At 53.6% G+C, this 15141-nt stretch overlaps 1 protein-coding gene across 1 annotated transcript in view; it reads right to left on the bottom strand.

Annotated features, from left to right (window-relative positions):
• Positions 1-9308: 9308 nt before the first annotated feature.
• PDZK1IP1 (PDZK1 interacting protein 1) overlaps positions 9309-15141 on the bottom strand; it is a 6666-nt gene continuing 833 nt past the window's right edge. The window contains exons 2-4 of the mRNA XM_010082905.1: positions 12014-12122; positions 9929-10027; positions 9309-9381 (exon numbers count right to left, since the gene is read on the bottom strand). Of these exons, the coding sequence (XP_010081207.1) occupies positions 9309-9381; positions 9929-10027; positions 12014-12122 (281 nt within the window). The remainder of the gene's footprint in view (positions 9382-9928; positions 10028-12013; positions 12123-15141) is intronic.

The raw sequence follows: 15141 nt of genomic DNA, 5'->3' as shown, positions 1-15141 counted from the left end.
CAAATGTTCATGGCCCCTCTTACCATGAAATCTCTGAAATAACTGAGAAAGGCATTTCTCTCCCCTCCACCAGTGAAACAGAAAATGCAGAGGCTGAAGGCTGGTTGAGGCACCCAGTTTTGCTATCACTCAGGCCCAGAATCTTGTTCCAAATGCCCATAAATGTGGGTTTAGCCACTCTGTTCCCTACATCCCCTCCCTATCAGCTCAACACTTGACATCTCACTTGACCTTCCAGACTTCCCATATCCCCTTGGCTCCATGCTGAACTGTTGTTACTGGTTATTAAATAACTACCAGGGAGCTAGATGGGTGAAAATCCACCCTGTTCAGTAACCCATGCTCAAACCCATTGTCCAGGGACTTTGTCACCAGTAAGAATTTCTGCGTTTTCATAAAAGTTTCATCTGACACCAACCTGCCACCTCCACCTGTGGGTCTTGGGGAACTTCTGAGGATCTCCGCCATGCTTCATCAGCTCCAGAGCATTTCCCTCATCTCAAACTCTGTGGTCGCTGTAGTTTCACACAATTTTCTTATGAATTTGTGGAGCTATTTATATTTTCTGTTGCCTGCATTGAGAACATGGGCTCCCTTGTTCAGGGGTGAATACCCAGGGCACCTCAAAGCCAAGCTGGGCCCAAGTCTCTGTTGTTCCCATGCTGTATCAATAGACAGATGCAGGATAGTGAGGTCTCAGCAACTTGCAAGAGCAGATACTTCACACAGACTCAAAAAATAATATTTCTGATGTGTCTGGGTTTTGAGCTGGATCCATACACCACTTTCCAGTGAAGAAATCCCCAGTTCTCTCAATTTCATTTTTTTTTCAGTGCTTATTAACAAACAACAGCAACACCCCACCGCACAGCTCAGTGCAGTTTGGTGTGCCAGGAGGAAATTCCTAGAGGAGCTGTGGCACCATCCTTGCAGTAGCTGGATGTCCCCCAGCACCCCAAAGGTGCTGCTTCGAGAAGCTCACGCATGGGCTGAGCCCTGTGTAGGGCAGTTGGGGATGAAGGCTGCAGCAGAAGCATTTGTCATCCTCTCCTCAGGAGCTGCATCGGGCTGCAGTTCACCATGAACAAGGTGAAGGTGGCTCTGCCCTGACACATCCAAACCTCCCACACTGACACTGTAGATTGTCCTCAGGTCCAGCAATGGGATCCACCTGCATCTGAAGATTATTCACTGACCCTGTGGGGTACCATGGTGTGGGGACAAGACCTTTCCCAAGGCCCACCCTACACCCAGATAAAAGGGTGACACCAAACAGACTCATCTTGTCCACCTCGGCCCTCTCCCACATTAACCCCCCTCCCTGCTGCCATCCAGGGGGGCACACTGAGCCCCTCACACACACTGAACCCAGCAGGTCCAGGTCCCATCCCTGCAAGGGGAACAGCAATGCCAAGGGGGGTTTGCAGCATGACAGTGGCTCAGCCTTCACCCCTACGAGCATCCTACACATGTGTCCTACACATCTTGTCACCTCCAACCTGCCCTTGCATGCTGCCTGGCAGGACTTCTGTCACCTGCCTGTGGTTTGCAGCTTTGCCAGTTTCCTTCTCGAGCACAGTGGTGAACAATGCCAGTGAGGTTTGCACGGGTGTCTAAAGCCTGGAAACTGCCTGAGCATGATGTCCCTCCCCTGCCTCCAGTCTGGGTGTGCCAGGCAGGAGAGTTCCTCCCTGCAGCCACACCGCATCCCCATGCACCACCCTCCAGACTGTGCCCCTAATCCCTTCTGGGGCTGGCACCGTGCCTACCATTATGGAGAAGAAGACCAGCAAGTTTTTCTGCCCCAGCACTGAACTTCCTTGATCTGAGAGTGCTCAGGAGGCAGTGCAGAGATGTGTCACCAGCTAACCTGGAGAAAGCATCCACCACGCTGAAAACGTGTGATCAGCCCTCTCTTCCACTCTGAAAAGAGAAGAAAGCCTTGTGGAGATGCTCCCCAAGCATGGCTTTAGCTTCCTTTGCATTTGGAGGGACAGGGGGGTACAGGATGAGTCCCAGCAGCCCAGAGGCAAGGCTGTGCCCAAGGGTGCAGCCCTGTGAGTGTTTCCTCAAGCCCCACGGGCTGTTTCAGGGGGTTTGCCCCATGTTGAGCCTGAGGAGCCTGTTTCCACCCCTCCCACGCTGTGGGTCACCAGCCCTCACCTCTGTCTCTGGGAGTTTCCATAGTAAGGAAACAACTGAAACATTTGAAGTCAAACAAAGCAAAACAGACATCACCACCTGTCCCATGTCCCGTCACCCCCCCCTCCAAAATGCTGGTGGCAAGAACAAAATCAGCTTGCAAAAAGTAAAAAGTCCCAAGAGGGAGCACAAGTCCATCTCAGACCCTTTTCTGCAGAAGCTGAGAACTGCCCATTCAGTACATGAGTGAGCTGCCCAAGGGCGCAGATGGGCACTGGCCCTAGGGCTGGGCTTGTTTTGGGGGTGCAGGGACCCACTGCAGGCTCTCGCCACATCACTGGCCATAGGTGGGCTCTGCTGGGTGAGCCGCAGGTCCAGGGTGGGAGATGGATCACTAGGTGGCAGTGGGAGACCCGGAAAAAAACAAAGTCCTCCTGGTCCCTGGCAAAACCCTCTGGGCTTGGCAGGGAGCATGGCCAGGCACAGGAGGGCCGTGGATGGGCCCCATCCCTGGGTGCATCCCTGTCCCCATCCCCTTCCCCACCCTCAGCTGTGCGGGGCAGCAGGGCAGGCACCGTTCTGTTATGGTCCCCAGCACGATGGTGGTGTTACCCACCACACAGGCAAAGCTTGTCACTGAGAGTGACCGGGAACTCTGCAGGTGTCAGGGGAAACTGAGGCATGTAGGGCTGCACATGTGCCATGCCACAGTGAGAGACAAGGCTGTTTGTCCAGCTTTCACCCATGGCAACAGCATCACCAACATCACTGCAGGGACTAACATAGCCAAACCATGTCTGTCTGTCTGGGCAACCCGCCTCTGTCAATAGCCAGACCAGGACAGCCAAGTCTGAGCATCTCCACACCTGAATAAACCCCCTCACTGCCCTGCTCCCCCTCTCCACTGCCTGCTGCATCCTCAGTTTGAGAAACAAAATTCCTCTAGGGCTGGACCCAGACCTCCATTTTGTCTGTCTGGGTACCTAACGGGACACGGATGCTGTGAATAACCAGCAAGGCAGCTGAAGACCACATTCCTCTTCTCCCAACCCTCCCCTTCTTGCCCCCAGGGAAAGACAGGGTGCAGGCTCGTAGCACCCTCACACAGCCCATGGAGTCTGGCTGGTTTCCAAGGTCAGGCTCCAGCCCTCCTGCTCCCCAGCTACAGCACAGCGAGGCCGTTGGAGGGCAGCAGTCTGATACAGTTTTTCATTACTGCCTCTGTTTGTCAGACATTTCTGACACCCATCCAGGAATGAGCAAGCCACCCTGCAGCTCTGCTCACCCATGCTCCAGCTTGTGGTCCCAGCAACAAGCTTGGGGAGTGCTTGGCCACAATGGCCCTTGATGGTGGGTTGCAAAGGAAACTAGGTGGCACTTGAAGATGTCCCTACAGCATCTTCTGGTTTGGGCACAGGGAGATAAGGCCAGAGCAAGAAAAGTTAGATCTGACGAGGACATCCAGCTGCTGCCCATCCCTGTGTCTGTACAGTGCCCTGCTTGGGCTCCCAGCCCTGGGTTTTGAGGCCATTACCCTATTCACTGCCATGATCGAGGATGCTTGGTTGATTTCCAAGAGTTCTCCTGACTGTTACAACTGGACAAACCCCAGCCACTTCCAGCAGAGACCTTCCCTGGGGAAACCACTCTGGGAAATCCGCTCAGGAAAGAGAGAAGAAACTACTGCCATTTTTTATGCAAAAAAAAAAAAAAAAGGATCATTATTATTCCAGGCAGTTCTGACAATAATTGAGGTAACCTGAGCCAAACAATTTGAAGTCTCTCCCCATTAAGAGTCACGCTTAACCCAGTTTTGCAGTTTGAAGGACCAAAGCCTTTGGGGGAAGATCTCGCAGCACCAATGCATCGTGGAGCCGTAACACAGTGGCAACCAGGAGAAAATTCTTCTGCTTTTCAGCTTATCCAGGTCAAACTGGGCAACCCAAACATCCCCGCCCCCGCCGCCTTCAAATGCTGGCAGTTTCTGGACAGCAGTGTGTTCAAGATAACCTCCTCTGCCAAGCCACCGCTAAACAGCTTCAAGAGCAGCAAAACGCAGCATGAGGAGCTGGGCAGCAGCCGGTGACACAGATCTAATCGCCCGAGCATTTGCCCCAAATGTCTCTCTGCCAGGCGGTGACATTTCTGCGCTGTCTCGGCTCTCTCCCTCCATCACCATAGCTACAGCAGCCGCCAATCCATGGGCAAGTCCTTCCCAGGTACCACCAAACCCTCTGGGAGATGCTACGAGAGCCAGCCCCTTTGGCAGGGAGACACTTCGGGGACACAGGGACAGCCCATAGCACCAAAATTCCCCTTTTTTTTCTTCTTTCCCTCCTCCTTTTTATTTTTTCTTTCTTTTTTTTTTTTAATTCTTTTCTGAAGCACAAACAATGGAGCTAAAAGGTTGGGTATCAGGCCGATAATCATGAATGACGTGTCGTTATTACACACCACACATTCATTATCTCCCACTCCAGCCATGTCACAGGCGGCTGGAGGAGGGCAGATAACGGGGTGCCTTCATGCAGATGGCTTACTATCAGGATGTTCCAGGAGGGGCTTTAAGACAGTTAGTGATGCTGTTTGCCAGTTAAAGATTAGAGACCCCAGAGAATAATTAACAATCCCAAAACCCAGTTTTGCTGCTGGATTCTTCTGCTTTCTCCCTCCTCCCCCATCCTCTTTAATCTATTCACTCTAGCAGGTGTAATAAAGTGATAAGGACAGGCTCCGGGGATGTTTGTTTGGCTACTATGGGTGTATAAACCAACAATGGATGGTATTTTACTTCTGGCTTTCATTGGCTTGAATTGAGACCAAAAACTTTGCATCCCCCTTGCCCACACACAGTCACCCCTCCACGCTGCACTCCCGGCTCCCCCCTGAGTGGCTGGGCTCCTTCCCCAGCCCGAAGGATGACAATGGTGGGACAGGCTCTCTTTTTGCTTCTGGAGGTCCAAATTGCATCCTTTGAGTGTCAAGGCGTCCAATGCCAGGACATAAACCCCAGGCGACGTTGCTCAGGCCCAGGGCTGGAGCTGATGGTCCTTCCAGCAGTGGTTTACATGCATATGGCAAGTCTTTAATTAAACCACCTCAGAATAATTCACAATCCTCAGGGCCAGGCAGTGCTAACCTGCCTTTGCCAGGGTTAATGCATCTGTGCCCGTCAGGCTGTGCATGGAAATCCAAGGAATGAGGTAGGTGTCCACCTGCCCAAGCTCCTCCAGGGTTGTGGTCACAGCTGGAGCAGAAACATCTGAAACCACCATGGCTGAAGAGCCTCACGAACCTCAGGGGAATGGGGAAGCCTCAGGGTGCAGGTGACTTTCAACAAGAGCCCTGTTATCTGGGGGTCCAAGGGATGAGTTGCACCCTCCTAGGCCACAAAAGAAAGCTGTGATGCATCTTGTAAGACAAAAAGACCACCCTGAATATCTTCTGCACAAAAGGAGACTAGCCATTCCACAGTGGATCCCAGTTCTGAACATGTTCCCGAAGCCCAAGCTCCGGAGATACTGGCATTGTGGAGTGAGGAGTAGGATGGTGTACCCACAGGTGTCCTTCCCCTTCATCAATGGGTGTGGGTTGTCTTCTGGAGGGCACAGTCACCCCCCATGCTGCATGAAGAGAGGTTCTGGGGAGGATTTGGCCCCCAGGCAAGGTGGTTCAGGGCCCTTCTGAGAGGCCATGGAGGCTGTTGGAGGTGCCCACCACCGGGGGCTATTAGGAACAGCCCTGGTGCTGGAGAGCATCCCCCAGCGCACAGGGTCAATGCGGTGGGTGCGAGTACCAGGATGCCAGAAGTTGCCTTCCCGATCAGGCTCATCCTGCTGGGGAGGGATGAGACAGCGTTGTGCTTTCAACGGCATCCCCGACCCTATCAGGGAGAGATGAGATATCCTAATTATGGCAGTACAGGCAAGGATCTGGGCCGTATCAGCCAGCACAGAAAGGTAAACAAGAAATATAACAATGGACCCTTAACACTCATTAGCTGTGTCAGATAATACCTCACTTTTCTCCCTTTGGGGCTTAAAATCTAATTAAGATTTTCCAACAATAAATTTCATTTATGCTCGCTCCCTTTTGTTCTTTTTAGGATCACATCAAGAAGCATCCACAAGCTGGCTGCACAGCTTGCAGGGAGGCAGCTTGCTTCACGCAGCCAGCCTCAGGTCCTGCTTGATGGACAAGGGAAACTGAGGCAGGACAGCATCACAGACTGTGCAGAGCTGACATCCCACCAGGAAGGTAATGCCGTGGCTCTTGCAAAAGATATTTTCCCCAGGAAAGTGAACTCTGAGCTGTCAGTGGCTGAGATAAAAGCAAGCATCAAGGTTTCCAGGTAAAGCCCCATCCTTCTCCTTGCTCAGACCTACAATCAGGGGAGGGATCCACATGGAAAGGGACACTGAGACCCACCGAGCTCCCAGCACCCTCCACTCCAAACCCGCACCCAGGCACTGCCGGGGGATGGCTTGGGCAATCGTCACGTATTCAGGGTGTGCACAGGGCAGGGACTAAACTCCCGCTGTTACTCATTATATATCATTTCTAACTCCTTTTGCAACCGAGAGGTAAAAATTAATGGGTTCCCTCCTCTTGCCACACCCCCAGCCCCCAGCCCGAGTGCTGACGCAGCGGGAACGTGCAATGACTAATCCTCCTTAAACCCTGCTGAGCGAAGCATTACCGCTCAGCACCGGGGAGCTTGGTTTTTTCCAAGCCCACATGACGTTTGGCACCTGCAAGAGAAAAGTCAGGGGAACAGCATCCATTAGGGCAGGAGTGAGGAGGTCCAGGACCCCTCAGCCTCCCACTGTCCAAGGGAAGGGGACAGAAGGGAACAGCTTTGTCACGATGCTGGGGATGGCAGCCCTTGTGCCTCCACACCCAAGGGCTTGACCCCACCAACCCTTCTGCCTGTTTTCTTCTACTCCCACATAATTTCTCAACTGGAGCTGTGATTTCCCAATGCCAAGTCTTGAGGGTATTTTTGAAATGCTTGGCTGTGTGAGGCTTGTCAGGGAGACATCTTTCAGGATGGGCCTCTTACTGGAAGAATTTTTCTCCCATGCACAAATTTTTGTGTCACTATCTGCTAGGGACATGAGCAGCTTCATTTGCAGGAGGTGACACAGTGCATCACGGCAGGTGGTGGCACCAGCATCCAGCTCCCAGCTCCATCCCAGCGGGCTCCCAGCAGTAGGAAGTCACTGGATCTGGGGTGAGCTCTCCATCAGAACTGTCACAGCTTCACTTCAGGGAATACCCTGCAGGTTTTGGTGGTTTAGGAAAACAGGGCAATTTTGCAAGCCTGCTGCCTGCACCGTGCTAGGCAGCACCTCCTCCGGGCTCAGGGCTTTTCAGGTCACCGAGAAACCCAAAGGAGAAGGGCACAGCCATTGCAGCAGGAAAGCCCCTTGAGGGTTGAAACACATAGAACAGGAGTTCTGCTAGTAAGAGGCAAAGCAGTATCTCCAGCCCCAGCACCACAGCAGCCCATTTCTGGCATCACTGCCTGCAAATGGACCTGCAAAGTACCTCCTGAGCAGAGGCCAGGGCTCCCCCAGACCCAAACCTACTACAGCTGCTGGTCACAGCAGGTCTGACATTTCCCCTTGCCTCAATGCTCAGCAGAAAGCGAGAGGTGACTCAAGCATCCAACGTCCTCCTGCCATCTCCTTCCCCTTGCGTTTGCCCAGGCATAGCAGAACCCCAAAATCACCCGGCTCCTCCCAAACCCAGGGGCCACCAAAAATCCCCCTCTTGTAACCCATCCATCCCATTTCATCCCATCCCTCCCAGTTCTGCTCCACCTGCACCCCCTGGACTGCCCTTGATTGCAGAGCCCCTTAACCCTTTCCTTGCTGGTCAAGGGGAGAACTCTACCCACCACTTGGAGCAACTGATGTCCCAGGGAATGCCAAAGTGTTACAGTTCCCTCATTTCAATCTGCAAATGCCACGGCTTGGGAGTGCCCATTGCTCCCATGGTCACCCCAGCACTGTCCCCACAACAGCACAAGACGGACTTTGGTTAATGAACAGCTTGACAGGAGCATTTCACCATGGCCAGCTGCCCCAGGAGAGCCAGCACTGCCCAGAGCAGCCCCTGACTACATCCTGGTGACACCAGTAAGTGATTGTCATTTGCAGCCTCCAGCCTGAGGAATAGTCCCCCATGGGCTGTGGGTCTGTGCCCTGTGGCCAGCAGGATTCAGGGAGCGCTGCCTTTCACCCCTCAAGCAGTGCTGGGAGCTGGTGGGTTGGTGCTGTGCCTCAGTTTCCCCATCTGGCAAATGGAGGGGAATGATGCTCACCTCCCTGTACGGCCCTTCACAGCACTGGGGTGGTCCAAATGCTCAGCAAAAAAAAAAAGTGCCCAACCTTTTTCTCTCCTCTGTTGATACACAGGCACATGCAAAAGCACTCTTGCCTTCATCCAAATGAGGAAAGAAGAGATGGATCCTAACCAGGAGGGAACACAGGAAAAGTGGGGGTGCTGACCCCTGTCTAAGCACCCTTCCCACCGTGGCACCACCTCACCCGATGTCCCTCTCTGCCCAAATGCCCGAAGGCTAGGAGCGCTGTGAGATGCCAGAAAGTTCTTTGGGTAATTAGTAAAACAACCCTGTTTTCTGTGGTATGGGCAACAATTCTCTTTATTGCTCACAGGGAAGATATGTACAAGGGAGAAGGTTGTTCTGACATTAAAATTCATGGTGGAGGTCATAAAAAGGAAGGTGAAATGGGGAGAAGAGAGTGAATTTTCCGTCAGCAGCTCCCCAGATGGTGGTTGGGGATGTGGAGAGGTGCCAGACACCTAATGGGGAGCCCTCCATGCCTAGAGCAGGTCAACACCCCCTGGGACTGGGGACATCAACCTCGCTAACTAGGTGGGGTGACAGCTGGGAAGGAGAGGTGGCACCTCCAGACCTCTCCTGGGGACCGATACCCACGTTGGCACCAGCCCCTGAGGCAGAAGAGCATGTCCCGCAGGTGGGAAGGGAAAAGATCAGGAGATGATGGTGCCATGGAGAGGTCAGAGAGCCACCGTGCACGAGGGATGTCACAGCAGAGGGTCCCTGCGAAAATGCCCATCGCAACGGCGGGAAGCAAAGTGACAGGAGGAAGGAGGGAGGATGGCCAGGGCACCTGCTACATGGCAGTGGTGACCACCTTCTCCTCCATCTCCACGGTGTTCTCGTAAACATGCCGACTCTCTTTGGACCTGGATGGGGAGGGAGAAGCACAGTGGTGAGCTCGCCCCCAGGAAGACTAGCCCCCCTGAAGCCACCACCGCTGCCCTGAACAGCCTGGTGGTGGCCACACATTAAGAAAGGGACAAGATGGGGAGGGAGAGAGGGGTTCTCCTGTCAGGAGAAGAGCCAAGCGTGGGGTGGGAATTGCTTTAATTTCTAGTGAGGGCTGTTTTGACAGTCAGCATGTGCATGGTGACCTATGGTCACTTTTGGTGGCTTCTTTGTCCCTGTTTGAAAGGTGTGATATAGCATAAGAAAAATGTGGTGTGGCAGGTTGTAAGGTGGTGGATGGACCATGGGGCTCAGCTGCAGGGACGGGGAGACACCAGGGAGGAGGGGATGCTCCCTCACTGCCTTCTCCTTAGCTGCTGGAGAAGAAAAAAACCCCAAAACCAAGTGCATGGGACATGTGAGACCCGAGTGGGACAGACCACATCTCTGCATGTCTGAGCTGTCCCCAGGGAGATGGAGCAGGGCCTGGGAGCCATGGGGAAGAGGTCTGAGAAAGGTCTTCACCTGAAGTCGGCTGCAGTGGTTAGGTATCTCCCTTCGTGGCCATTGGATATGACAGCCTCCTGCTTGTTCTCAATGCTCACCCCCGTCTCGACGTTTTCCCTGGAGGGGCAGAAGAGAGGAGCTGAGACAGAGCAACTGAGGGGTCGTGTCGGGGAGCAGCTCACAATGGCAGAGAAGAAGGACTGCTCCAACACTACAGAGATGATAAAAGGGATCTGGATGTGTGATCCTGCTCTCGGACACCCAACTCAGCCCCTTCCCGGCAGGACAGGGGTGAGGAGAGATGCCCTCGTGGCAGGTTTGCAGGGGCTGTGCCCAGATGCCACATGCCAACCCCTGGCTCTGGAGCTGGTACTGCCAGCACCAAGGTGGCAGTCAGCGAGACTCATCTGTCAATACACGGGATTATTGCCTCCCGCTAACTGGTTTTTCCAGTCTTCTTGTATGTAATCTGTTGCAAAACAATCCCCTATGATCCCAACTGACACCGAGAGACACTCCGAGGCTCTGCTGGTGCCGCAGCCCCGGCACAGGAGGGGTGCGCATGTACATCCATGTGTGCAAAACCCAGCAGCTTCCTCCCGGCTGTGAGTCTGGATCTCTCGCAGAAGGAACTGCGGGGCAGGGACTAGGTATTCAAACTCAGCCAGAGCCTAAAAACTCATCTCTGGAGCAAGCCCATGAACTGAACGGCTCTGGGTGGTGTAGCCGTGGTGGGTGGGTGCAGGTCCACCCTGCATGCACATCCTTGCCTCCCCCAGCGCTCTCCCAAGGGCAATTTGAGAGGTTTTTTCCAAGGAACAGACTGGCATAAACAGGCAGTGGCTTGAGCTGATAGCTGCTGTCACAGTGACAGCGCGGAGCTGGCAGCACACCAGGCTGCTGAGCCTTGCTGCCGGCTCTTCTGAAGAGAGGCCAGATTAATTAAAATCAGCTGCCATCCCCCCAAGCCCTCCTCAGCATCCTTGGGGGCAGAGCACAACCCCACCGGTAGGGCTCTGGGCTGGGAAGAGGCAGCCGGGTGCGGGCAGAGATGGGAAACACCATCCCTGCCTCCCACTCAGTGGGCTGGCAGCTCCTCCAGTCTAAGGACAAAGGTTCCTCTTTGGGAAACAAAGACTGCAGTTGCAAAGCAGACCATATAAATAGATATATATATACACACACACATTGCATTATGCATTGTCTCTGAATGCATCCCAAAGGTCTCCCTTTAAATGCAACTGAAGCAGAAGCCGACCCACTGAGCATCAGGGTACACCCCAGGTCCCCACCTCCTCAGAGAGGCTGCAGGTACAAGAAGACTCCAGCACCTTTGGGTGCAAAGCCCAGAGCACCCATGCTGGTGCAGAAAAACCGGGAACCAGGCTACAGAGCCCTTTCGATCTTCACCCCCTGTTGACTTTGGGCTCAGATTCAAGATCAAGTTCCTGCAACTTAGCCAGCTGTCCTGGGTCAGCTGAGCAGGAGCAGCAGCCTGGGGCTTTGCTTGGCCAGCAGCAGGTAAGAGGTAACCGGTCCCTCACAGCCTTTTTCTGATGAATAAGGCCACCTCATCTACCTGTGCCATGGGCTCCAGGTGCAGAGCACTGCCACGGCTCAGCTACCTCCCACTTCTCCCAGCTCCTCTCAGCATCTTCTCCTGACTTGCCTAGTCTGCTGGGCAAATGAAGCTGTTCTGGCCTTGTTTTCCCAAGGAACCGACTGGGACCTGCACCCCCAAATTCATAGAAAACAAGCCTGAAGCCAGCCCACCGAGATGCATGCCCACGTAAACCAGCCACGATGCTGTGGCTCTCCCGTCTTTCTTGCAGTAACATCTGAGAGCTCTGTTTGGGGGTGCCCCTGTGCAGGGAGCAGCAGGGACGGCTGGCGTACGCTCACCCCTGGCAATAAGTAACAGGGAGCAGAGACCAGGACAGCGAGAAGAGGACAGGGAGACCAGGACAGGGAGTCTTTGCTCTCCCTGCCTGGCAGTGGTCACCGCGTTCCCAGCCCTGGCATGGGGACAGAGGCAGCTGGAAGTGACCCGTGCAGAGGCAGCGAAGCCCAACCTGAAGCAGCCCCCAGGGCTCCCACACTTACACTTTCTCCTTACACCAGAACTTATTGACCATGAAAGCGATGGCCACCAGGACTAGAAACACCACCACTGCAATGACACCCTGCGACCACGGCTGGAGACTGCCCCGGGCTGCAGAAAAAGAAGAGAACGCATGTTAGAAATACACCCTCAGGCTTTATCTGCTGAGCTTCTCCCATCCAGCTTCAGCAACATCCAGCCAAGAGCTCAGTCGTGCAAAGCCAGGCAGAGCATGTTGCTTGTTAATCCAGGCAGGCTTACCAAAGTGATAGCAATGAAGTAAAGTGCAAATAACAGCAGTTTTGCTGGCGTTTGCATGTGGAACGTGATGCCTTGCAGCTTTGTGACCCCATATATATATGTACATACACAGTGGGACACAGATGACCCTCAGATGGCGGGACAAAGGGATGGGGGACATGGAGGGAGAGATGGAGGATGTTTGCCCTAAGTGGCAGGGGAAAGAAGGCAGAGGGGCTTCAGCAAACTGTCTATTCTTCATCCCCAGATGCCACAGATGTCATTCCCAGGTTATTTTCCAAATACTGCTCAGTAAAATAAGGACCCCACAACAGGGACTGTTGTCACTCTCACAGCAAACGATTGCTAGCATGGATTTCAGTAAAATCTACCATTCAACAAGTTTCCAGAGCAGCAAGCTGATTTATGACGGGAAATTGAAGGCTGAATCGTCCAGAGCAACAGCCTCTAGCGCAAAGGCCAGGTGGGGCTGGCGGGGGGCCAGGCAGCTGGGGGGGCTGGTGGCCGGGAGCTGACCATGGCACTCCTGGCTCCCCCGGGGTGGGATGGCTTCATAGATTCGTTTTTCTCTAGCTGGGTTCAAGTGATGATGCAGCCACGGGCAGGAAGACTCTGAGGCGTATTCCTGGAAGTGGGGGAAACTCAAGGGCAGGGCGATGAGAAGAGGAAACATCATCCCAGTCTTTGCTGGGCAGCTATTCCTCACCTCCCGATGACTTTTGGACAATGGAGTGCTCAGATGTATTCAAACCCATTCTTAAATGTTGTCGTGAACATCAGCATTTGCATCAGAACCAAAAGGAGACGCTGTCCATGCAGACATGTCCCTTTCAGATTTAATTACTACTTTGTTCAGGCACGGCTTTTCCTCTTTCTGATGATCAAAACACCAACCCCTGCACACAGATGAGGTCCCTCTGCGTGGGCAGATGGGGCAGGTGGAGGATGCTCCCCACCAGCCCCAGCATCAGCCTCAGACCACTCGGACCCAGCCCCTGCCACTGGCACCCACAAAGCAGAGCTGTCCCAGGACGGGTGCGCTGGTGCTTCACTCTGACTCGGGAGCTTCACACTAGCTGAACACTTCATCTCTCTCACAGGAGCCAAATCTCTGCTATAAACAGCAAATAATCTTTCCTAGCAACAACAAAGGTGGGCTGTGCACTCCACATGTGCAGCCTCCTCATCGACTGCCAGCTCCAGGACATCTCCACTGCTGCCAGCACTCATCTCCTTCCCCCGGCTTTGGGGAGGGGGGCTGACCTTTGGTAACACCCCCAGCTCCTTGAATCCTTACTGCAAGAGGCTTTTGTTAAAAAACAAAACAAAGCTCTTTTTTCCTCTTAGAAGCGAAATCAGCCTGGCCGTTGACTCACTGCCCATGCCAGCCCGGAAAGTGGTGGCACCTCTGGGCGAGGGGCCAGGAGAGCAGCCCTGACGGTGTCCTTCAGCCTCCCCACTGAGACACTCGCTGTGTTTAGCACAACGTCCTGGGGCCAAAATTCAAGTGGGAGGAGTTTGGGAGGAAATTCCCTCTTGTAAGAGGGTGTTTCAGCTGAAATCCCATCGCACGGGCAGGCTGCTGGTGGGGGTCCTGGGGGGCAGTGGCAGCAGGGAGGAGCAGGACTTGGTCCCCTCCTGCCCTACGTGATGGGATGCTCCTGCCCCTGCTGCCCACCACTGCCATGGGTGCAGCCCCAAGCAGGGCTATTGCCTCCAGGCTGAGCTTTGGCTCGCTTTGCTTCCTCCTTCGTTCTGCCCTTGGCTATTATCTCAGCCAAATTTATTTATTAGCTGTGGTTTATTTTTCCTGCTGGGGCCAGGGTTTCCAGACAAAGCCTAGGAGGGGACAGTCAGGTCCAGCCCTCAGTGAGGCTACTGCTGGGGTTAAGGGGGTCCAAGGTCAACCAGAGAGTGAAGTCAGTGATGACTGAAATCGCCAAATTTACATCTCGTGATCTTCAAGCAAAGGAGGCAAGAAGATAAGTGGTAGGAAACCTCCTCTGAGCAGCCATGCTCAGGAGGTTCTCTATGTTTTTATTGCAAGCAAAGTCTCACCCAGTTGGCTGTTTCCACCAGATTTCAGAGCATCCAAAGCCAAAAGGAAAAATACCAAACCAAATTCAAATGGTTCCAGCTTTGAGAGACCACATAGAGCCTGGCTGCAAGGAGCATGAGGATGGCAGGGGGAATGGGCAAATGCCTCCACATCAGGCTGAAATACCCCCGTGAGTGCTGGGAACTTGCATGATGAGCATAACAAAGGAGGAATGGGAACCAGGCAGAGAGAGAGGCAAGAGCTTGATAGCATCTTCTCAGGGAGTGACTATGCAGATGGCAGCACTGCCAGGCTGGAGCCTCACTGGAGCACACCCTGCTGCCCTGCCAGGAGGGATGGCAAAAAGGATGAGTCCCATCTGTGGAAACAGGTCTGTGCACCCAGAAAAGTTCTTTACCAGGGACGTCCCTGCCAGGGCAGTCAGTCCCTCAGGCTCTGCCACCTCCTCTCTGTTTCGCCCCACAGCAATGATGGGTTTTCCCCTCCTGAACAAGATCTTCTGAGCCAAACTAAACAGCATGGGGGCTGCACCCCGGACAGATGTGTGTCTGTGCATCTGCAGCTACAAATGAGACCAAGGGAAGTGCTGGTGCCGATATAAGCCACTGCACATTCTGTAACTCCATTTCCATACTCAACAACTGGTTTGAAGACACAGATCTGCTTTTTGATACGTCTTCCCTTCACGCTTGGAAAGCATTGGCTCACCCCTGTCTTTTCCCCTCTCCAGGGAAGCTGTACCAGGCTCTGAATTCTCATTAAAACCTTTTTTTTTTCTCTTTCCAGGCAACAGCAAAACTTTTATTCCTG

Source organism: Pterocles gutturalis, unplaced genomic scaffold (assembly GCF_000699245.1).
Source record: "Pterocles gutturalis isolate BGI_N339 unplaced genomic scaffold, ASM69924v1 scaffold8870, whole genome shotgun sequence".
Classification (NCBI taxonomy): Eukaryota; Metazoa; Chordata; class Aves; order Pterocliformes; family Pteroclidae; genus Pterocles; species Pterocles gutturalis.
The sequence above is the reverse complement of the archived record's forward strand: the minus strand, read 5'-3'. Positions and strand labels throughout refer to the sequence as shown.